The 25,286-nt window shown below is 39.2% G+C and overlaps 1 protein-coding gene and 1 pseudogene across 6 annotated transcripts in view; one reads left to right on the top strand and one right to left on the bottom strand.

Annotated features, from left to right (window-relative positions):
- Positions 1 to 6,971: 6,971 nt before the first annotated feature.
- LOC102273936 (U4/U6.U5 small nuclear ribonucleoprotein 27 kDa protein pseudogene) lies at positions 6,972 to 7,447 on the bottom strand (annotated as a pseudogene).
- A 5,209-nt stretch (positions 7,448 to 12,656) lies between these two features.
- Positions 12,657 to 25,286, top strand: part of ADAM22 (ADAM metallopeptidase domain 22) — a 240,215-nt gene continuing 227,585 nt past the window's right edge. For 2 of the 6 annotated variants that reach the window (XM_070369430.1, XM_070369426.1), the window contains exons 1-2: positions 12,659 to 13,055; positions 13,518 to 13,678. In XM_070369430.1, the coding sequence (XP_070225531.1) occupies positions 12,965 to 13,055; positions 13,518 to 13,678 (252 nt within the window). In that variant the 5' untranslated portion in view covers positions 12,659 to 12,964. Of the gene's footprint in view, positions 13,056 to 13,517; positions 13,679 to 25,286 lie in introns of all 6 variants that reach the window. The other 4 variants (XM_070369431.1, XM_070369427.1, XM_070369432.1 and 1 more) reach the window with 3 other exon arrangements.

Here is a 25,286-nt window from a genome sequence, read left to right as displayed (position 1 = left end):
TTGAGAGAGTTGTTGAGACCATCTGAATAGTATATGTGACTGAACCTACTTAAGGTCTGCGTATAAAATATAAGATTCTATAAGGCTAATGTGGAGACCTGCCTGTCCTGTGGTCACCGAAGACAAGCCCTTGTAAATAACTTCCCTTGTTTATTAAACCTGCCGCCTACCAATCCGGAGTGGTCTGCCTCTTTCTTTAGTCTCCCCTTGCCCTCTGTGTACAAGGGTCAGTTTGTGAATAAACACTTTACCTATGTCCCTCCTGATAGATGTGAAAGTGTTTTAGAGCAAAATGCCAGGTGTCATATATTTTCATACTCATAAATGCTTTGGCATCTATCTTTAACAAATACGTTTTAAAAGATCTATAATATCATTATAATACATAATAAATTAAGCAAGAATTCCCTAATGTCATCTACTATCCAACTTCCATTCAAATTTCCTTAATTTTGTTCTAATTAGAATCCAGGTAAGGTCAATACTTTGTATTCAGTTTATATGTACTTAACAGGGCTTCCCCAGAGAAGGCAATGGCACCCCACCCAGTACTCTTGCCTGGAAAATCCCATGCACATGAGCCTGGAAAGCTGCAGTCCATGGGGTCACTGAGGGTTGGACATGACTGTGCGACTTCACTTTCACTTTTCACTTTCATGCATTGGAGAAGGAAATAGCAACCCACTAAGAATCCCAGGGACGGGGGAGCCTGGTGGACTGCCGTCTATGGGGTCACACAGAGTCGGACACGACTGAAGTGACTTAGCAGCAGCAGAACAGGGCTTCCCAGGTGGTGCTAGTGGTGAAGAATCCGCCTGCTAATGCAGGAGATGTAAGAGACACAGGTTCAATCCTTGGGTTGGGAAGATTCCCTGGAGGAGGGCATGGCAACCCACTCCAGTATTCTTGCCTGAAGAATCCAATGGACAGAGGAGCTTGGTGGGCTACAGTCCACAGGGTCACAAAGAGTTGAACATGACTGAAGCAAGGCAACACGTAATATATAACAAGTCTTTTGTAATTTTAAATAGTTCCCTTTCTCCCATGCTGATTTGTTATGCCATTTATTTGCTGGAAAAAACAAAGTCAGTTTTCTTGTAGAATATCTTTCTGGATTGTTTTGTTTACCAAAAAATGTCATTTAATATAATCTTCTAGCCCCTATCTTCTATAAATTCATACATGAATTTGAAGACTTCAATTCAGTTCAGTTCAGTCCCTCAGTCGTGTCCGACTCTTTGCAACCCCATGGACTGCAGCACGCCAGGCCTCCATATCCATCACCAACTCCTGGAGTTTTTTCAAACTCATGTCCATTGAGTTGGTGATGTCTGAAGACTTCACTGGCTATTACACTCAGAAGAAGTTCTTTTCAAAAGAGTTTTTCACCAATGATGCTATGTTCTGAATTCTTGACTTCTGGAGACAGCCTTGCCTGAAAATTCCTATAAGGCCCACATAACATGGTGCTGTATACCTAAGAACGCATTTTCTAGGACTTCCCTGGTGGTCCAGTGGCTAAGGCTTTGAGCTCCCAAGGCAGAGGGCTGGGGTTTGATCCCTGCTCTAGGCAACTAGATCACACATGCTGCAACTAAGAGTTCATAGGCTGAAGCTTAGACCTGTCACAGCCAAATACATTAATAAATATTAAAAACAAAAACAATTTCCCTTCTTTCCCCATCTCTCAACTCAGCTCAGTACCAAGGCCATTTTCTCTGTAGTCCTCTGTGGATGAAGGAGAGATTTTGGAAATACTTCATTCAGCCTTACTCTGAGACCTTTGGGATCCCAGCTTAATGTGAGAGGGTCTCCTATTAGGCATTACCTTAGACTTTGACCTCAGTTCTCCTCCCTGAGCTAAGTCATCAAAACCAAAGCACAAGTTTGCCTGGAAGAGCTAATGTTCTCAGAGCTATTTTAGTATAGGAAATTTCTTGTTGTTCATGCACGGGCAAAACCCAGAAGGGCAAGTTAATGCCCTTGGGACCAAACTTTGACTAGTGGAGAATGTGAGCCAATAAATATGTCCCTCTTTCTCCCCTACAGTATTTATGAGATGCAGTTCATATGGCATCTCCAAAGCTCCCATAGGATTGAATGATTTCCTCATCCATAGCCTGTCCTCACTCTTTCTCTTTTCATTTCCTTAATCTCTAGGTTCTCACTGCCACATGAAAGACTCACTTTTGGGTGGAACCAGCCTAAGACAGGGCTTCCCGGGTGGCTCAGCTGATAAAGAATCTGCCTGCATTGTGGGAGACCTAGGTTCGATCCCTGGTTTGGGAAGATCCCCTGGAGAAGGGAACGGCTACTCTCTCCAGTATTCTGGCCTGGAGAATTCCAAGGGGGTTGCAAAGAGTCAGACATGACTGAACCTAAGGCAATGTCCTAAACCTATTTTAATCTGTGCATTTATCCTTTTTCTCCCCTTTAAATGTATTTATTGAAGACACTGGGCCCCTTTGTCCTGTATTTTTTCCATATTGTGAGTTTCACTGATTACCTTCCTGTGGTTAGTCTTAGTTTGTTCCTTTGTACTCTGTATTTCCCATGATCTAGAGCCTTGATCAGATTGAGGTTCAAAATTTTAGCAAGAATATCTCATAGGTGGTAGTGGATATTCCCATGTAGAATGTACATATGAGGTTTGGATGTCTCTGTAATGTTAACATTGATCTCTGAGTTTAGTTTTTGCCAACCTGACCCATAAATGTTCCCCTTCCACTTTTCACCTAATCACTTCCTTCACTTTTTGCTTTATACATTTTGAATGCTAAAGTTGTTTTAGGCAAGTAGCAGCAATACAAGTTTAGAATTGTTATGAAAGTGAAAGTGTTAGTCGCTCAGTCATGCCTGACTCTTTGTGACCCTATGGACTGCAGCCCACCAGGTTCCTCTGTCCCTGGGATTTTCCACTCAAGGATACTGGGGTGGTCTGCCACTCCCTTCTTCAGAGGATTTTCTTGATCCAGGGATCAAACCTGGGTCTCCTGCACTGCAGGCAAACTCTTTACTGACTAAGCCACTAGGGAAGCCCTGGTATTATAATTGTTACATTTGGTGCATTAAGCTATATGTCCAAATGAAGTAAATCCATTTCTAGAGGATTTTTTTTTTTTTGGTTTAAAGTCTATTTTATTTGTTATTAACAAAAGCTATACCAATTTTATTTTGATTATATATCTTTTTCCATCTTTTTATTTTCAATAAGAAGTAAGCAACATACATGAAAAACCTGGGATTTTCCAAACATATCTTCTAAAACTATAGCCTTGTTACAGTTGTGTTTTCTTAGTCCCCAAACATAGCAGATGATAATTCGACCAATTTTTCCACTGTTATCACCAACATAGAAAAGTTGTAGGTCCTCACTGCCCACTATCCTAACACTTCTAAATAGCCAATTCTGTATTTTAAAGTCTCTTGTTTTTAGTACTCCATTGTGGTACTGAATTCTCTAGAGTTCAAAATGCATTTTACTAAAAATAATAGAAAACTCAACTGAGGCAGTTGAAACAAATTTAGCTGGTTCAGCAGCTAAATTGCTGACATCTCTGCAGTGCCTTTGGCCTTTCCTTCACCATCACACAACTGCTAATGCAGCATCAGCCCTCCTTCCTGCCATCTCTACTTATCCAACTCCCATCCTCAGGAGTCAGCTCAAATTTCCCCTACTTTGGAAAGGAGGTCCCCTGGAGGAGGAAATGGCAAACCACTCCAGTATTCTTGCCAGGATAACCCCAAGAGCAGAGAAGCCTGGAGGGCTACAGTCCATGGGGTTGCAAAGAGACTGAGCAGAGCACAGCACAGTTGCCTGTCTAGAGCACATTATGCACATTATGATATTAATGCAACCTTTTTGGGTGTGATGGAAGCAGCATCCAGAATAAGTGGAGTAAGGAAGGGTGGGAGATGATAGAGTGAAATGTAGACAGTTCTTTTCTAATTTTTAAAATTAATTAATTTTAATTAGAGGCTAATTACTTTAAAATATTGTGGTGGTTTTTGCCATACGTTGACATGAATCAGCCACGGGTGTACATGTGTCTTTTTAGTGAAAAAAGTTTGTTCATGAAGGTGAAAGCAAAAAGACAGTCTGTTGTTCTGTCTGAAACAGTTTATACAGTAATATATATATATAGTTGCATATGTGTATATTCTCTTTCAGATTCTTTTCTATTATAGTTTATTATAAGATATTCAATATAGTTCCCTATATTATACAGTATCTTATTTATTTTATACAAAGTAGCATGTATATTTTAATCCCAAACTCCTAATTTATTCACCCCTCCAGAAGCCCCTTTGGTAACCATAAGTTTGTTTCTATGTCTGTTAGTATATTTCTGTTTTGTAAACAAGATCATTTGTATCACTTTTTAATGATATGTAAATGATATCATATTTGTCTTTGTCTGGCTTAGTTCACTTAGCATGCATTAATAATATCTAGATCCATCCGTGTTGCTGCAAATGGCATTATTTCATTCTTTTTATGGCTAATATTCCACTGTGTGTGTGAGTGTGTGTGTACCACATCTTCTTTTCTTTTTAAAAATTTTTTATTATAGTTGATTTACAATGTTGTCTTAGTTTCCACTGTACAGCAAAGTGAATCAGTTTTACATATACTTATATTCACTCTTTAGATTCTTGTCAGTACAGAGTATTGAGGAGAGTTCCTCATCGTATACAATATGTCTTTATCAGTTATCTGTTTTACGTATAGTAACGTGTAAATGTCATCCCAACCTCTCAGTTTATCCCTTCCCCTCTTTGCCTGTGGTAAATGTAAGTTTGCTTTCTACATCTGTTTCTACAAAACAGGCTCTATTTCTGTTTTGTAAATTAGTTCATGTATGTCACTTTTTAGATTCCACAAGACTTACTTCACTTAGTATGAAAATCTCTAGGTCCGTCCATGTTGCTGCAAGTGGTTATTATTTCATTCTTTTTTATGGCTGAGTGATATTCCACTGTATACCTGTACCACATCTTTATCCATTCTTCTTCTCATGGACATTTAGGTTGCTTCTATGTCTTGGCTATTGTAAATAGTGGTGCAGTGAATGCTGGGGTGCATGTATCTCTTCCAATTAGAACTTTCTTCAAATATATGGTCAGGAGTGGGATTGCTGGATCATATGGTAGTTCAATTTTTAGTTTTTTTTAAGGAACCTCCCTAGTGTTTTCCATAGTGGTTATATCAATTTATATTATCACCAACACTGTAAGAGGGTTCCCTAATGTTCCTAAATTTTCCTTTAAAATTTTTTCTTTGTAGACTTTTTTTTTTTAAGTTTCCAAACAATTTATAAGAGCATTTAACAGATGTTCACAGTACACAGGAGAATAAGGATTAGCAAAGAAAGTAGCATCTGATCTCTTTGGCTAGGGGCAAGAAATACATATCCATAGGAAATGGAAATTTGTATCTAAATGGAAATATGTATCTAAATGGAAATATGTATACCAAAAATTAACATTTTGGGGGTAGATTACAGGTGATTTTTGGCTTTTCCCCCCTAACTTCTGATTTCTCCCAAGGTGTGTTTTTATTTAATAATAAACATGTATTGCTTTTCAACTGGGGAAATATGGTATTGGTGCAGGGGGGCAAAAAACATAGAAGACATAAAAAAATCCAGTTGTATTTTTTCAATATTCTAATTTTTAAACTATGAAGAATCATGATATCTAAATCTATGTATGAAAAAAGAAAATGTGTAGAGAGATCCTTTTTTTTTAGTTATAAAAATATCAAATACAAAAGAGTAGAAATTATTGCTTTACCTGAGAAACTTACTTCCAAATTACTTTCATGTGTTTTAAAAAGTCATAAAGAGCATCCAAGAAAAAATCATATACAGTTTCCCTAGGAATAAGTACAAAAAAATGGGGTTGATGACTGCCCCAAATGATATTTCCTAAAGGAAAAAAATGTAATATTTAACTTTTTTTTTTTTTTTTTTTTGAGGCAGAGACGCTAACTCCTTGGAAGGAAAGTTATGACCAACCTAGATAGCATATTCAAAAGCAGAGACATTACTTTGCCAACAAAGGTCCGTCTGGTCAAGGCTATGGTTTTTCCTGTGGTCATGTATGGATGTGACAGTTGGACTGTGAAGAAGGCTGAGCACTGAAGAATTGATGCTTTTGAACTGTGGTGTTGGAGAAGACTCTTGAGAGTCCCTTGGACTGCAAGATCCAACCAGTCCATTCTGAAGGAGATCAGCCCTGGGATTTCTTTGGAAGGAATGATGCTAAAGCTGAAACTCCGGTACTTTGGCCACCTCATGCGAAGAGAGTTGACTCATTGGAAAAGACTCTGATGCTGGGAGGGATTGGGGGCAAGAGGAGAAGGGGACGACAGAAGATGAGATGGCTGGATGGCATCACTGACTCAATGGACGTGAGTCTGAGTGAACTCCGGGAGTTGGTATTGGACAAGGAGGCCTGGCGTGCTGCGATTCATGGGGTTGCAAAGAGTTGGACACAACTGAGCGACTGATCTGATCTGATCTGATCTGAAGTGAACTAACTACACACGTCATAATAAAATTTTCTTACTTTACAAGGAGGAAAGACTGTGAGCCTGCTTTTGATGCATGTTAAATACAAAATCCACTGTTCTGCTCAAGATGTTGCTGCTGCTAAATTGCTTCAGTCGTGTCTGACTCTGTGCGACCCCATAGATGGCAGCCTACCAGGCTCCTCTGTCCCTGGGATTCTCCAGGCAAGAACGCTGGAGTGGGCTGCCATTTCCTTCTCCAAAGTATGAAAGTGAAAAGTGAAAGTGAAGTCGCTCAGTCGTGTCTGACTCTTCGAGACCTCATGGACTGCAGCCTACCAGGCTCCTCTGTCCATGGGAGTTTCCAGGCAAGAGTACTGGAGTGGGTTGCCATCTGCCTTCTCCGTCTGATCAAGATGAGGGAAAAAAAAAAAATCATTCTTCAACACTTCAGTTCTCATGCAATGAAACCCAAAGGTCTGTTGAATCCACCTTTTCAATTCATGTACTGCCTATACTTTCTCTTCTGCGACACATTTATGGAATAGGCATTTACAGAGCCATCCACCTTTTTCCCTTTTGTGGAGTCAAAGGAGGCAAATCCCATTAACTTCATTTCTATTTCTTCCTCTATGTTGCCTTCTAAGTCTTCCTCAGTTATCTGATGTTCTTTGCTCTTTGTTTCTTTTGTTTCTTTCTTCTTCTCATCTCTTCTTTCTTTCAGTCGAGAAGGGGCAGGAGATGTGGATCTATGTCTTCTTGGGGACCTGGACCTGGACCGCCTTCTGTGCGAGAAGGAGAGCGGCTGCTTCTATCTCACTCCCCAGACTGGGACCTTTCTAGGCGCCTGGGTTCATCTTTCCCAGATGTGGACCCGGACCGCCTACGCTCCATCCGCTCCATCCGTGGGGAACCACTGCAGCTGCGACCCATTTTGAATCCTCCTCCAATACAAGTCCTCTTTGTAGTCGTCTTGCTGATAGTCATTCTGACTGAAGGGAGGTTATACCTCATTGTAGTTTTGATTTGCATTTCTTTAATAATCAGTGACCTTGAGCATTTCTACATATGCCTGTAGGCCATCTGTATGTCTTCTTTGAAGAAAGGTCTATTTCGATCTCCTGCCCATTTCTGGATTGCATTATTTGTTTTTTTAATATTGATTGTATAAGCTGTTTGTATATTTTGGAGATTAATCCCTTGTGGGTTGCATTATTTCTCCCCATTCTGTAGGTTGTCTTTTCATTTTGTTTATGGTTTCCTAGGCTTCAGCAATATGTGAACCATGAACTTCCTGATGTTCAAGCTGGTTTTAGAAAAGGCAGAGGAACCAGAGGTCAAATTGCCAACATCTGCTGGATCATAGAAAAAGCAAGAGAGTTCTAGAAAAACATCTATTTCTGCTTTATTGACTATGCCAAAGCCTTTGACTGTGTGGATCACAATAAACTGTGGAAAATTCTTCAAGAGATGGGTACACCAGACCACCTGATCTGCCTCTTGAGAAATTTGTATGCAGGTCAGGAAGCAACAGTTAGAACTGGACATGGAACAACAGACTGGTTCCAAATAGGAAAAGGAGTTCGTCAAGGCTGTATATTGTGACCCTGTTTATTTAACTTATATGCAGAGTACATCATGAGAAACGCTGGACTGGAAGAAACACAAACTGGAATCAAGATTGCCAGGAGAAATATCAATAACTTCAGATATGCAGATGACACCACCCTTATGGCAGAAAATGAAGAGGAACTCAAAAGCCTCTTGATGAAAGTGAAAATGGAGAGTGAAAAAGTTGGCTTAAAGCTCAACATTCAGAAAACGAAGATCATGGCATCCAGTCCCACCACTTCATGGGAAATAGATGGGGAAACAGTGGAAACATTGTCAGACTTTATTTTTCTGGGCTCCAAAATCACTACTGATGGTGACTGCAACCATGAAATTAAAAGACGCTTACTCCTTGGAAGGAAAGTTATGACCAACCTAGATAGCATATTCAAAAGCAGAGACATTACTTTGCCAACAAAGGTCCGCCTAGTGAAGGCTATGGTTTTTCCTGTGGTCATGTATGGATGTGACAGTTGGACTGTGAAGAAGGCTGAGCACTGAAGAATTGATGCTTTTGAACTGTGGTGTTGGAGAAGACTCTTGAGAGTCCCTTTAACTGCAAGGAGATCCAACCAGTCCATTCTGAAGGAGATCAGCCCTGGGATTTCTTTGGAAGGAATGATGCTAAAGCTGAAACTCCGGTACTTTGGCCACCTCATGTGAAGAGTTGACTCATTGGAAAAGACTCTGATGCTGGGAGGGATTGGGGGCAGGAGGAGAAGGGGATGAGATGGCTGGATGGCATCACTGACTCAATGGACGTGAGTCTGAGTGAACTCCGGGAGTTGGTGATCAATAGGGAGACCTGACGTGCTGCGATTCATGGGGTTGCAAAGAGCTGGACACGACTGAGTGACTGATCTGATCTGATCTGATCTTGCTGTGAAAAAGCTTTTAATTAGGTCCCATTTGTTTATTTTTGTTTTTATTTTCATTACTTTAGGAGGTAGATCCAAAAATATATCTCTGCGATTTATGTCAGTGTTCTTTCTGTTTTCCTCTAGGAGTTTTACAGTATTCAGTCTTACATTTAGGTCTAAAATCCATTTTGAATTTATTTTTGTATATGGTGTTAAAGAATATTCTAATTTTATTCTTTTACATCTAACTGTCCAGTTTTCCTAGCACCAGTTATTTTAGACTGTCTTTTTCCCATTGTATATTGCTGCCTCCTTTGTCATAGATCAGGTGACCATAGGTGCATGGGTTTATCTCTTGGCTTTCTATCCTGTTCCACTGATCTATATTTCTGTTTTTGTGCCAGTACCATTCTGTCTTAATTACTGTAATTTGTAGTATAGCCTGAAATCAGAAAGCATGACTCCTCCAGCTCTGTTCTTTTTTCTCAAGATTGTTCTGGCTATTTCTGTGTCTAGGACTTCCAAAACTATGTTGAATAAAAGTAGTGAGAGTGGGTATCCTTGTCTTGTTCCTGATCTTAGAGGAAATGCTTTCAGTTCTTTACCTTTGAGTATGATGTTAGCTGTTGGTTTGTCATATATGGCCTTTATTATGCTGGGGTAGGTTTCCTCTATGCCTACTTTCTGGAGAGTTTTTTTTAAATCATAAATTATATTGAATTTTGTCAAAAGCTTTTTCTGCATCTATTGAGATGATCATATAGTTTTTATTCTTCAATTTGTTAGTGTAGTATATCACACTGATTTGCAGATATTGAAAAATTTTTGCATCCCTAGGGTAAATTCCACTTGATCTTGGTATATGGTCCTTTTAATGTATTATTGCACTCAGTTTACTGGTATTTTTTGATAATTTTTGCATCTATATGTTCATTAGTGATATTGGCCTATAATTTTTTGTGTGGTATTTTTGTCTTACTTTGGTATCCGGGTGATGGTGCCTCACAGAATGAGTTTGAAGGTATTCCTTTCTCTACATTTTTTGGGAACAGTTTCAGAATAATAAGTATTAACTCTTCTCTAAATGTTTGGTAGAATTTGCCTGTGAAGCCAGTTAGTCCTGAATGTTTGTTTATTGGGAGTTTTTAAGTTACTGATTCAATTTCAGTACTGGTGATTGGTTTGCTCATAGTTTCTATTTCTTCCTGATTCAGTGTTGGGAGATTGTACCTTTCTAAGAACGTGTCCATTTCTTCTATAATGCTCATTTTATTCGTGTATAGTTACTTGTGGTAGACTCTTATGATCCTTTGTATTCTGATTGTATTGATGTGAGCCCTCTCCTTTTTTTTTTTTTCTTGATAAATCTGGCTAAGGGCTTATCAATTTTGTATCTTTCCAAAGAACCAGCTTTTAGTTTTATTGATTTTTTTCTATATTTTTTGGCCTCTATTTTATTTAATTCTGCTCAGATCTTTATGATTTCTTTCCTTCTACTAACTTTGAGTTTTGTTTGTTCTTCTTTCTCTAGTTGCTTCAGTTGCAAGGTTGGGTTATTTATTTGAGATTTTTCATGTTCCCTGAGGTAAGCTTTTATTGCTATCAACTTCCCTCTTAGAATGACTTTTGGTGCATCGCATAAGTTTTGGATCGTCATGTTTTCATTTCCATATATGAAGAAATGTTATTCAGCCCTAAGAAAGAAGGAAATCCTGCTACTTGTGAATGGATCTTGCAGATATTTTAATAAGTGTAATAAGTCAGACAGAGAAAGACAAATAGTACATGGTATTCCTTATATGTGGAATTTAACCCAAAAAAGTCAAAATTATAGAAATAGAGAGTAGAGAAGTGGGAACTGAGCACTGGGAATGGGGGAGATAGAGAGAGGTTAGTAAAAGCAGGCAAACTCTCAGCTATAAAATGAATAATATCTAAGAATCTAATGTAAAAATAGTGACTATAGTTGATAGTGATAGTTGCTCAGTCATGCCAGACTCTTTGCAACTCCAAGGACTGTAGCCTGCCAGGCTCCTCTGTCCATGGAATTTTTCAGGCAAGATTACTGGAGTGGGTTGCCATTTCCTTCTCCACTATTGATAACACTGTATTAAATAATTGAGAATTGCTAAGAATAAAATTTAAATATTCTCATCAAACAAGAGATAAATATGTGAGGTGATAAATGTGTTAATTAATCAGATTAATTGGTTATTAATTAAATAACTAGGTGGGAAGAAAATGAAAATGAAGACAGCAAAAATCCTATATATATACATATGCACTGCCTTCAAATAGAGTCAAAGGAGATATTCTGTCCCTAAAGGATGGGATGCTGTGTTTTAAATTGCTATTAAGACAAGTTTATTCCCACTCCATAATACACCTTGGGAAACTGTAGCTTAGTACCAGAGGAATTTTCTCACTTACCTCGCCTCTCATGATGTCCGTTCTGTGCCAGGGAGATGGAATTGTTTAAAGGTGTGCATCTATTACACTAAAAAAAATGGCCAAACCCCGTAAACCAAGCAATTTCTTGTTCTGGTATAATCTGCCTTAAAGAAATGCTCACAACACATACACAGGGCATTGCTTATAACAAGAGATTTAAATTTAAAAGTTATGGGGTATATTTACAGCAGCACAGTAGTTACAAAACTGTAAAATTATTTCTCCCAACTGAGAGAACTGGGGTAAGAATTTGGGTTCATGATGTAGGAAATGAAGGTTAAGGGCTTCTCTAGGCCTTGGGTTCTAATTTTATTTTACTGTATTGTGAAATCTTCTGCATCAAGGTCTAGAGTGCACTATTGAAATCTTGTAGCCTGATTTAGGCTTCAATTGCATGTCATATATAGAATTCTTAAGGGTCTCATTAGTTGAAGATTTGGGGGAAATTTTTCAAAGCGACAATAAGTTTGGTGAGATACAGTTACCAAAATATGATGGATTGTTCTCTTAGACAAGAATTTAGGACAACAGAGAAAAGAATCTCTCTCTGTTTGTGAAACCTTGTCTAAGTTGTATTCAATTCTGGATACCACACTTGATCTGGGACACTGGCACATTGGCGTGTATTTTCAAAACAACACGATGGTGAAGGAATCTGAAACCACCTCAACAGAGGCAGGGAGTAAAAATAAATTCTTCCAGGGAAAGAGGAAAACATCCCAGTATTGTACAAAATGGTATTAACTCAATTGCTGATACCTCTTATAGCCCTGTCCTTCACCATTGTGTCCCTTGCTCTTAAGTCGACTGCCTTGCACACAGTGGGTCCTCAATCGATTTTTGTTGAATAGTTACGTTACCATGTAATCTTGAGGGTATGATCGCCTGATCATAATTTAACTACTACATCTGAAGGAAACATCATTGCAGTTCTTTGGGGACGCAGTGGCTGAATCCTGGCTCCCGCAGTGGCGCATCTAGGGCATCTTCGGTCCCAGGAGGCCTTGCCAGGGATGACCTTCCTTTCTCTCGCCCTTTTCCTCCCTCCCATTTCCAGGCTGTAGATGACTCCGTGGTCACGAGGTCGCCACAGTCCGCGCCGTCGTGGAGACAGCAGGACGTGGAGAGAGAACTACATTTCCCAGCTGACTCTCGTGTGCGCGCCCCTGCTCCAGTGCGGGGGGCGATTGCAGCAGGCGCTCGCTCCCCGCCGAGCGCTCGTCGCCCGCCGGAGCCTCTGCCAGGGGATGAGGTGGGAGGCGCTAGAAACCACTTAGCTACAGCCAACCGCCCAATGCAGCACTCGCTCGCTCCCCCCACCAGCGGAAGCGCCCGCGGAGCACAATGCAGCACTGAGGCAGCGCCGCGGTGGAGGCTGCAGCGCCTGGGTCGCCACAGCTCGGGTCGGGGCTGGGAGCGGGTGGCCCAGGCTAGCCCCGGGCGCGGGGCGCAGGGCGCGGGATCCGGACACGGCTGCCTGGGCATGAGGAGCTGAGCATCTCGGGCGAGGCGGGCGGACGGCAGCACCATGCAGGCGGCGGCAGCGACGGCTGTGTCCGTGCCCTTCTTGCTGCTCTGCACCCTGGGGACCTGTCCCCCGGCGCGCTGCGGCCCGGCAGGTAAGTTGGCCGCCCTCTGTGGCTCTGGGAGGTACCATTTTCCGGGCATCTTTGCAGCCCTCAAGCGCATGATAAAGGAGCATCCCCATTTCCCGAGTTAGCGGGGAGATTTTTTTATTTAGAAGGGTGGTGAGAAGTGAAGCAAAAAATATATTGTGGGGGCGCGCGGATACGTTAGAAGCTTTAGGTCAAATGCTTGTTTTTCTTCGGAAGTAGAAGAGGAATGCAGAGGATGGGAGAGGGGGCTCTGCTTTTGGGCCCCGATCTTGGATGCTCTCAGATGAGCTGGTCCAAGGCTTTGCGTCTGGTATCTCTGCGTCCTTCCCAGATGGGGTCTGGGAGGGAGGGGAGGTGGGATCTTCCCTGGGGAACCATCGGGCCGCAGGATGGACGAGTGTCCGTCAGGGTCATTATTTTCTCCTTTTCTCTCTGATTCTTCCTTCCCCTCTTTCCTGCCCGAAGGAGACGCCTCGTTGACCGAGCTGGAGAGGAGGAACGAAAACCGCTTCCTGGAGCGCCAGAGCATCGTGCCACTCCGACTCATCTACAGCTCGGGTGGAGAAGACGAAACTGGGCACGACGCGCTGGACACGCGGGTGCGGGGCGACCCCAGCAGCGGGCAGGTGAGAGGCGCGGTCCAGGGGGGTGGTCCTACGCGCGGCCCGGCCCACTCCGACCCTGCGTTTGCTCGGTTGCCCTGGAGATGAAGTGTCTTGGGTGAAAGCAGCGGAATTCTCTTGCGAGTCATATATGGCGCTCCCTGTGCAAAAGAAAGAAGAGAAAGGCGGACAAAACCCCCAAAGAGTCACAGGCCAGGGGCTTTGCTCAAGAAGTGTTTGTGCGGGATGCCTCCATGTGTGCGGCAACCTAAGTGAAGGGGCGGAGACCCTCTCACCGCTGCCAAGCAAAAGCCAGGTGTAGGCAAGAAGGGATATAATATTTGAGCAGGATTTACATCATCATTATTGTTGTTGTGGTTGTTGTTGTTTTAATTCTCAAAGAGAAGGCTTTGTGTGATTTAAGCCAAGATTGGTACTGTAGGAAAATTGGAAAAACAAGCGTAGACATCCCTGTCTAAACTTAAACCTTAAAATTAAGCTGAACTACAAGGTTCTCAACTCACTCAATTTGTGGACATTGGAGATGGACCCATTCACCTCCACCTTACAAAGAGGACATCCTCTTCTCCCCTTCTTTCTTTATTGGTAGCAGTCCTCTTGGTGTAATTAGGGCAGTGTGGCTTTGGGGGCATTTATAAAGTATGTTTTAAAATAAAAATATAACTACCACTTACTATATTTAGGTCAATATTCACAGATATGCTTGAAAATTCATTTTTGAACTTACTGTTTAATCTAAGTAAATATTTTGGGGCTCTGTAAGCATTTTTTTTAAATTTACATGTATCACCCTGGCAACCAGTTTATCCACCTGTAAGTACATATTAAGATAGAACATGTTCATATAGTTGAAAATTTTGCACACTTCACTAAAGTAGGCTGAATATTTTTACATGTCTAAATATATTCTTAATATTTTAAGATGTGTCTTGATGTGATAATCATAGTAATTTACTATATGTAAAATATGTAAAAATAGAAAAAATGCTCCTTATTTGTAGCCAAGTACTTAATTTTGTTAAAATCTTAACATGATATAAATTAATTTAAAGTGCTATAATAATATCCATAAACTAGATAATTATAATAGAAAATTTAATATGTCAAGTTTTAGTGAAGGATCCCATCATTTGAATTAATGTTTGGTAAATACCTTTTCCATTATGATTTGTTTCCATAGTAAAACTAAAGAAGCATCAGACACTGTTAGAATTACTTCTGTAGAGGAATATTCTCACACTCATTTGCAACTTTTATTACAAAAAATTTCAAACACACACACACACAAAAGTAGACAGACTATTATAATGAACTCTGAGCTTCAGCAATTAGCAACTCATAGCCAATCTTATTTTATATAATCCTATTTTCTTTTCCTTTCTGTATTATTTTGAAACATTTCATAAGAACATTTAACTATGCACCTCTAAAAGACAAGGATTTTTTTAGAAAATGTAATCATGATATTATCATAGCTAATATATATTAAATATGTCAATATATTATATATAAGTATATAAAATAGACATGTAAATATTATATATAAGTTTGTTTGAACCAGGATCCAGATAATGTTTATAAACTGCAATTAGTTTTTTTAAAGCCTCTTTAATGCATGGTTTCCCTCATCCTTTTTCTTCCTTTTTTCCATACAATTTATTCATTGAAGATATGGGGTCTCTCATCCAGTAGAGTCTTCCACAAGCCAACTTTTTGCTGATATAGACATTGCTTTAAAACAAATCACAGTGCTTTAAAACAAATCAGAGAGGAAGAAAGTAGAGATGGAGAAAAAGAAAACTGCAGGATTGAACCTGGAGACTCCCGGAGCTTCTGCCTCATGCTGGTGATGTCTTTAGGTATCCTTTGCCCTTCTCTGTGTCGCTGAAAGACTGCTATTCTTGGACAACAGGCCAGTCCTCCTTTTTCTCCCCATTTCTGGAATACCACTTTTGTGGGGTATTTTTTTGGTTCATAGATCTCTCCACTTGGGGCAGAAGGTACTTGGGGCCTGTGCAGCTTCTACGTCCTACAAGGATAAACTTCACATTTGAGAAGAATGACCAAGACCACCAAATACCTTCACTTTTGGAGAGGTGTGAATAAATTGATAGGATCGGAGAAGGCAATGGCAACCCACTCCAGTACTCTTGCCAGGCAAATCCCATGGATGGAGGGGACTGGTAGGCTGCAGTCCATGGGGTCGCTAAGAGTCGGGCACGACTGAATGACTTCACTTTCACTTTTCACTTTCATGCATTGGAGAAGGAAATGGCAACCCACTCCAGTGTTCTTGCCTGGAGAATCCCAGGGACGGAGGAGCCTTGTGGGCTGCGGTCTATGGGGTCGCACAGAGTCGGACACGACTGAATCGACTTAGCAGCAGCAGCAGCAGCTTAAACAACAGCATGAGTAGTTTATTCATTCAAGTCAGAAATGAGAGTGAAGATACTGTCTTGTTATCAAAATAATTATGACAAACAGTTATCTCCATGCTGGCACCTGGTGAGGTACAAATAGTGCATTTGGTTGGGTGCTGGGTCATCTACGTAGCTACAGCAGTTTATTATCTTTCTCAGCTACAGTTAGTGATCACTGACTAGTAGGGCTGAATCTGGCGGAGTTGTAAAGACTTAGTTGCCATCTGCCAACACTTCTCCAGTTAGGAAACTAAGGAGTGGTCCTGCAATGTGTCATTTCTTATTTCATTGAGAACTGTTCATTGAATCCAAAAACATAGGTTAATTATATATGGACCTTGTTATTTCTTTGGTGATTAGATGGATGTAATTTATACTCATAAATATGTTTAGCAATTTCCTTTCTAATAATAAAATTAGGATGCTTTCTATCAGCTCACAAAGGTATATACTGATTTGTTTATTTAAAAGACATTTATATAATTTTCATGCTGTATACCTTTTTTTTTTTTTGGTAAGATCCTGGGGATTTAGAGGTAAAAGACTCAGTTCTAGCCTTTAAGGAGTTTACAGACAAGTAGAAAGATGAATGAATAGATAGGTAGTTACACTGTATCCTTGTGTGTGATTCTGGAGGTGATCACAGAGAGATGCGGAAGCAGAGAAGACAGTGCTTAACCTAGCTGAGCAGTCAGCGTGGGTTCTCAAGGGGAGGCACTATCTGAACTGTGTTTTGAGGGTTGGTAAGAACTGACCAAATTATAGGGAAGGGGTGGTCATATCAAACGAAGGGTCAGCAGGTACATGGACATGTGAAATCAGATGAATTTTTGACTGCAAATAGTTAAGATTTAAGGGACAGAAGAAACAAACCAAAAAATAGATGCTGCAGCACTTTCATGACTTGCTGAGGAATTTGGGCTTCTCCTGAAGGCAGTTCAAGGATTTCAGTAAGTGGAGTTACCAACCTACGTATAGGTAACCTACTAGACTTACCTATACCATCATGTTGTTATGGTATAACCCTAATTGTTAGAAATGAATAATGTTAATTTCAAAGGCTGAGTGAATGTGGTTGTTCACTTTAATTCATTGTTCAATGCCAATTCACATACTCATTAAGCTTCATAAGAACTTAGTTACTAAGCATACTTAGCTGCTTAGTATAAATGAGTTAATATTTATGTAGCACTTAGAACAGTTCTGCATGTTCTACAAGCACTATAATGAGTTTTGTTAAATAACATTAACTCCCTTAGGCTGCTTGAGTACTATTTAGAAATTTTATGACATCACTTTAATGCAAAATGGTGCCCTAATTACCAGAATTTAACACTTTCCCAGAAGTAAGTTACAAATTACTCAAGTTTACATAACTAAATGGAATCTTAATGATTATAAAGATGAAAGAAATCTTATAGGTCATCTAACCTAACTGAAGAATCGCTTCTTACCTACTAAGATAGAGTCATTGATCTAGAGTAAGGAAACCAGCAATGTTTTACTTAATGTTTGAGAAAGCTCACAAGAACTATGATGGTATAAAACACCCTAACTTTATTTTGACTGTGTCTTTACTTCAGTTTTCATCCAAAAATGGAACTGCACTTTTTATATTTTTGGAAAATTTATTTTAGTTCTGTGGAAATACTGGCAATTTGATAGGTGTGAAATAATTAATTCTGTTGGTATAAGTCCATATCTGTATGGCCAGTTACTTGAATGTATGCTTTTATTTTCATCCTGAATCAGATGACTGACCCATACTGAAAGCTTATTGTGCCATGAAGTTCTAGAAATGGTAGTCAAAAGAATTGTATTTGATCGTGGGTAACTTTGCTCTCCTCAAGATTGTCTTCCTGAACTGAAGTAATTTCAGTTCTGTAAAAGAGCACGCAGAACTGGAATATTCAAAGTATGCAGTCTTCCTTTCATCTGACTCAAAATTACTTGTGCTGAAAAAATTGTATGTTGCAGATAATAGGATAAAACATATTTTAACAGAACACCCATATAGGTAAGGTATCACTTACGGAGTCCTGCTATTGGTTTGAAACTGATGGTCACATAATTGCTATTATAAAGAGCAAGCATCTTCCTGGTTATTCTTTTTTTTGCAAGCCAAGCATGATAGATTTAGCGCAGCATCAAAGATAGGTTATTTGCTGTGTGGTAGATAGGTTTGTTTTGCTATGTGGTCACCCCATACATTTTCAATAATTTGTTTGGCAGCCAGTAATTGCTTTTGCTACAAGTAGCAGAATTTCTTTTTATCAGAAGTCTTTGTCAGTGAATAGACAGGCTACTTGTTTTCTATTTCATTCCCTGGAAAGGGTTTGTAAGCCTCTCAAGTAGTCAAGTGTCGAGAATATAGACCTACCATTTATTATAGTTTTAATAATCAGTAATGAATGGGGAAATGCAAGATGGACACAGGATGGCAAGAGATAGCTGTGCACTGTTTTTATGAGCATAATTATCTATATGCCTAAGCATGCATGAGCTGCACCAAAAATTGGGTTGTTTCACTTGGGAACACTGCTTCAGCGTGACCATCCATTGTCTGCAGTACTGCTTTCCTGGAGAAAAAGGGCTCCTAGGAATTAGAAATATTTTGCGAGTATAGGACAAACATCTTTTTTTTCCTTAATGTGCATTTGTTAAACCTAAATAGCTCAGTATTGATAAAACTATGCAACCAGTCAAAAATTTGTTCCACTGTGATAAACAGGAAGGAGACATTCCCCAGCACATTTTTATTTTCCTACCAACCTTCTCTTATAATTACATACTTAAAAGAAAATAAAATTTAAAATTGTAGGAATATTCTTACATCTTGTTTTCAGTCTATGAGATCCCAATTTGTATTTATTTCTTTTGGGAATCTTTGAAATTCTGCCCAATGGTTTTACCGTGCACAAAAGAATGTTGTCTTTCATCACGTCTTTATAGCTACACATGGAAAACTGTGACCAACTCTAAGAGTTTATGGGATGATAAAAATTGTCCTTAAGTTTTATTTGCTTTCTCTTATTTTAATGAATGCCAAGTGTTCTGTCATTTTTAATGATGAAAGCCTCTTCTAAAAGTACATGGAGGAAGGCCTGCTCTCTTGTCACATAGGGTTAGTAGTACTCTTTAACTCCAATGGGGTCCAGATATTGCCACATCCACCGTTAAGAATTATAGATAAACCCCAAAGGGAAAAAGGAAATAATTAAAGAGTGGGGGAGGACACAAGAAAAGAAAGACACCTTGAGATGAATGGCGAGAAGGGGGAAGGAAAGAGAAATCAGGAAGAGATAAATACTTATACAGTGTTGTCATGTTACAGAATACACTAAAATATTTAATAATATTTAATAAATGGTAACGTATGTGGCTACTTTTTATGTGCCAAACAGTTTTCTGAGTACTTATGACCTATACCACTCATTGCATCCTCACAAGAATCATGTGACAGGTAATATTTAACTGCAAAATTACAAAGCTGGTAGATAGCTGAGAGGGTTTTTGAACGCAGTCTCTTCAGTTCCACTGTGCTGCCTGTGTGCTGAAGCACTATGCTAAACTGGCCTTTGTGCAGGAGGTCATCAACATTTCCTTGGATATCATTCGGTGGTGCTGGGGTCAATGATTTCTTACATCCGTTCCCCTGGAACTATATATTTCTTGCAGCACTTGAAAATATCTTTAAAAAGTTGTATAGTAGTGAAGAAACTTGCATAAAATCGTAGAAATGATTGATTTCTACTACCTTGAGAATGAGAATGGAATATATAAAGATATTTAACATTTAAAAGGTAAACAACACCTCTCAAAGGATGTGTGTTTTGTTTTCAAACTGGATGTGCACATTGATCTAATCTTTCTTTGTAAATCAAAGATTTCAGTATCCAATTGTCAATACTAAAATTATATATGCTCCTTTGTGGTCTAAGCTTTATAAAGCAGAAACATGAAATGCTCAATAGAAATCCATATTTGTGTGTACTTTTTCAAATGAAAAGATATAAAATATCTTTCCTGTCTTCACAGAACAAATAGCTCCAGAGTCCCAAATGTCAAAGCATTCAGCTCAAAGAGATACATAATCAATAATAACCAAAATGATAGCTTCTGTGAACATCTAGCTGGATATGTTCATTTAGGTAATAAAAGCATTAGAAAGCAAATACTGAGGCAAAGAGTTGAAAAATAAGAATTAATATTTACTATTTATGTTAGGCACTGTACTGAGTGATTTACATGTGTATCTCTCATTATGAGGTAGGCATGATTATACCCATTTTATAGATGAGGAAACTGAGGCTTAAGGAAGCTAATTAATCAGCCCAAGGTTATACACCTGAAAAGTAGTAGAACTGGGTAAAGAATTCTCAAAGAAAATGTTAGAGATTAACATAAAATGACCCTTTTGTAATCTTTGCTTCTTATTTAATATGTGGTTACCCATTTATCTATAAGTTGGAACAAATGTAACATTTCTTGAAAACTCTTGACCTGATCTCCTACCTGATTTTCTACCGTACCCTGATCTCCTCCTTTGCTAACTTCATTTAAGGGTGACTTGATGTCATGTTTAGGACTTGTTATAGGTTTTCATTTCTAGAAACGGTTACTATTTCTACTTCTATCTCAGATTTTTTTTTAAACATTTAAAACATTTATTTATTTTGACCATGTTGTGAGGCACAGGATCCTAGTTCCCCAGCCAGAGATTGAATCCATTCCCCTTGCAGTGGAAGCCTGGAGTCCCAACCACCGGACCACCAGGGAAATCGTACCTCAGATATTCTTTTAACCACAAGGAAATATCTGCATGTGCATCTGAATAGCAGCAGAGAATATCTGCACTCTGAGCACTTCTTGGAGATTTATCTGTCAGAAATTCATGTAACAGAAGCTATTTATGGAGAATTATCATCTGTTCCTTTGTAGGGCACTGGCCTCACCTCCAGAGATTCTAGGGTGGGAGTTTTTTTTTTTTCTTTGAAGTCTCCAGGGGATTCCAGTTTGCACCCAGGAGGAGTGCCGAGGAGCTCTTTGTATTCTCAAGATTTAAGTTATTTTTTCATAAATCTCTTTGGATTTCAGTTAGTCACAAGGGAGCTTGGTATTTGAATTGGTATCAGCAGGAGATCTGAGTTCGATTCCTGGGTTGGGAAGATCCCCTGGAGAAGGGAATGGCAATCTACTCCAGTGTTCTTGCCTGCAGAATTCCATGGACAGAGGAGCCTGGTGGGCTACAGTCCATGGTTTGCAAAGAGTTGGACATGACTGAACAGCTAACACTTTCTCAGTCATTCCCCTGACCACTTCAGTCACTTTCCCGGCTCTTTCTAAAGGATAATTTGAAGGAATCTTGTAAGGAATATTCCTGTAAAACCAGTTACATTGAAGTCGTGGAGAATATTAAGCATGGTTTCTCATACTTTTGTTCCCTTCCTTAATGTGGATGCCAAAAGTTTCTAGGAGAGTTGTGCTGTCTTCCAGAGGAGAAGTCTTAGCATGAGTTTTCATAGTAGCTTCATTCCTAGATCATTGTCCTGTTCCTGCTTATCATCCCCATTTCAATACAAAAGTCATCAGAAATCCTCTTGACTCATGGTAACTTATCAACCTGGGAATTCGTATCTGTGCACATTTTCAAGTGCGTGTTAGATTTAGATTGAAGTAAATATTAGGCTTTAAAAATGTGATCTCAAGAGGTTTCATTTGTTCACTTTTTAAAAGTAGTCCTATTCCACTCCCCTCCTTGTCACCAGTACTCTTTTTTCCTTCCTAGCACTTGACATTCCTTTTAACAATTGACTTGTTTATTGTCTTTCTTTCACTATGCCATCATCGAACTGTAAAAGACAGAATAGTGATCTTGTCTGTTTGGTCACCACACATCTTCACTGCCTAGAGCAGTGACTGGCACAGAGTTGATGCTTAATAAATATTTATTGAATTAATGAGTTTTTTTTCTCCCCTGGTTTTCTCACCCACTTGAAAATTTTTTCTTGTAATTATCCACATAAAACAAGCTGAACTCTCTTTTGAAATACTGTTGTGTTCCAAATGAATAAATGAATGAATAATTTTTTGTGTTTTCAAATATTGAATGTACAGCTCCTTTGATAATTATAGCTATTTGAGACAGAAATGGAGTTTAAAATGCTGTATTTCAAAAACTATGAAGACATCATATAGAAAAACTGATTTTAAAGTTCTAGGTGTCCTTCTTCATTTTACCTTTTGAGTTGCTTTTAAGACAGAAATCTGTTTTCCCCAGAGCAAACTATTGTATATAAATTTATTTTGAAAATAAAATTTACAATGTAGTACTATGATCCAGAAATATCAGCAGTTCTAAAGCTGGACAGAGAAGAAAAAAGTTTAATCCTTTTTTCCCTCTGCCCCACCCTGTCTCACCATCTATTTGTTGTTTGTATTAAAGGGTTGTTTCAGAATTATATTCATCTGTAAGGGTCTGTGCTTAGTCGCTCGGTTGTGTCCAACTATTTGGGACCCTATGGACTGTAGCCCACCAGGCTCCTCTGCCCATGGGATTTTCCAGGCAAGAATACTGGAGTGGATTGCCATTTCCTTCAACGTTTTTCTTCTCCTTTTTAAAAATTAATTTTGTATCAGGAGATTTTAGCACTTAGCAATTGTTGCCCCTTTGCTGCATTTTTTCTTTTGTCCCAAGTAAAAGAACATTAGATGACTCTTTGAAGATGGGAAATCAATGATACTTTCCTGAAACTCAGCCTCAAGAGCTCACATTTTACAAGTCATTTTAAAATTTTCTACATAAGGCAGTAGAATGGGTGGACAGTTCTTTTCAACCACTTATTCTGATTGGCATGGATTTATGCCTCTAGCTTTCGCCTCTGGGTGGTAAATTTCTATTCTTATATACTTTTTTTTTTTCAGTTTGCTTTTTAAGCAGGCTTGTTTGCGAGAAATTGAGGTCAGGATGTTAGTATCAGGCTGGTACACACCAATTGCTATACCTGGTCAGAACTTAAGCTCTGAGATCAATGGTTTTTCTTTCTTTGGATTAGATTAGCAAGATGCTGCAGAGGGAAATGCCACTTCACAGACCTGATGTACATGAATTCCCTCATGTGTTTTTAGTGCCTTTGGAATATCCTGTCCGGAGTCTGGCCTAGAACCTAGCTATGGATCCATAGCAGTCAAGGTTATACAAGGCAGTATCGATCTAGGAGAGACTAGAGTAGAAGTTGGCAGAAGAGTGATCCTGAGGTATCAGACCGTGGACAGGAGCAGACTGTGGGTATAAAGGTGGTGGAAGGTGAGATTCAGGAAAATAAAAAATATCAGATCTAGAGAGAAGATACTGGGTCCACTGTGCCAGCTCAGTCCAATATCCTCCTGGCTCAACTAGAGAAAGAGACCTGAAGGAGTCTGAGGCACTTTCTGAGGTTTTAATCTTGGCCCACGAGGTTTCAGTGGTTGGCTTCACTCTTATGTTTTAAAAGGGAACACATGTATACCTGTGGCAGATTCATTTTGATATATAGCAAAACCAATACAATATTGTAAAGTTAAATAAAATAAAATTTAAAAAAATAAATAAAAGAGAACCTTGTGTTTTTTAGTCAGACTTGCTCTGATGACCCCTGAGTGGTTCCATGCCCCCATGAGCATGTTTGGTTCAGGGGGAAGAGCTACTTTCTCCTCCTCCCTCTTTTTCCCCCTCCACTCCTCTCCCCACTCCCCTCTCCTTTTCTCCTCCCCATTAATGTAATTCATACTGCAGACTGTGCCTCTCCTGGGTCAGAGATGATACTTATATAAAGATTGATTTCCTAACTCATATAAGAGTTGATGCTCTGAAAAATCATATTTCCTTTGTATGAAAGGAGCAATGGGCTTATTTTACATGCACTTGGTATGTGTTCAAAAAGTATGTTGGTAATAGAAGAATCTTGTTAGTGGGAGTTTGGAAAATTTGTTCCTATTGAGATGGATAATTTTGGTGTCAGTCTCCATTTTCTATAAATACTGGGTCATTTTCACGATTGGTATCACCTGCAGTTTAGCAATAGTTTAGGAATACTTTGACGTGCTTTTGAAGAAAACTTTAGGAAAGTGTTTAAGAAGAAGAATGGAAAGTTTTTTTTTTTTTTTTTACAGATGCATTTACAAATTTACCATTGTGCTAAATAATCAAGCCATTTCTTAGGAAGAGTTTTATTGATTATGATAGAAACTTAAACATCATTGAAGACCATGGAAGTTTTGATTCAGGATCACAAAATTGTTCTTACATTTTAGGATCTTATACAGCTTGGTTAGCTGTAAATAGTACATTGCTATTTTTCCAACTGATTTCCTCATAAAAGTACCTGAAAGCTTATACAGATATTGATTGATAAGAAGGTGGGCAAACTTCAAGTTGTATTCATTGCTGTCACCAAAGTTGAAGCCATTTCTGACTGGATGAGTGACTAGACATGAGGGTATTTCAAACCATGGCATACAGTAACTTTTGCTGGTTCTCAGTATCCTCCAGGGTGAAAAAAAGGGAGAAAAATATTGTTGCTGCAATACTGTGATTTTTCGTTTTGTTTAGTTTCTGAGGTAAGTTTAGCGTGATGGCCTTAGAGTTCTTACTGATCTCGCATGGACGGTATTCTCTCATAATTAATGAAGGGAGAGTACTAGTCAAACTTAACCAACTTAATATGAAACTACTTGAGGTCATTGATTAATGTGTTGTCTGGGATTAATGTGTTGTCCGGGACGTTATTTTAAGTGTTCTGATTATGAAATCATGGAGTTTGCAGTTGTCCTCAGGTGATGCGATAAGAATTATTTCAATTTAATTGTAGGAAAAACATGGTGTTAAGGCATGTACCCTCATCTGCGTTATTTCTTCCCAGTGTTGAGCTCAGAGCCTTGGAGGTGGCAAGTGCTCAACAGGCAAATGAGAACTGGATTTGATGCCGTGAGGCAGAGAGTCTTTTCCTTTCTTATGCCTCCAGACCCTTGTTGTTACAGTAGGTTTTCCCTGGTCAATTCTTTCTTTCCTTTCCTCTCATTTTTTCTTTTCTCAGCTCTCGGTGCAGGCTCCATCACATTCCCATTGCCTTTTTCCATTTGTCATTTTTCTGTGAACATAGTCTTGCTCCGTTCACTTTCCCTGTGACCCTTGGTTTATTTTGTGTTTTCCC

Source organism: Bos mutus, chromosome 4, assembly GCF_027580195.1.
Source record: "Bos mutus isolate GX-2022 chromosome 4, NWIPB_WYAK_1.1, whole genome shotgun sequence".
NCBI classification, from domain to species: domain Eukaryota; kingdom Metazoa; phylum Chordata; class Mammalia; order Artiodactyla; family Bovidae; genus Bos; species Bos mutus.
This window is presented reverse-complemented; position numbering and strand designations above follow the sequence as displayed.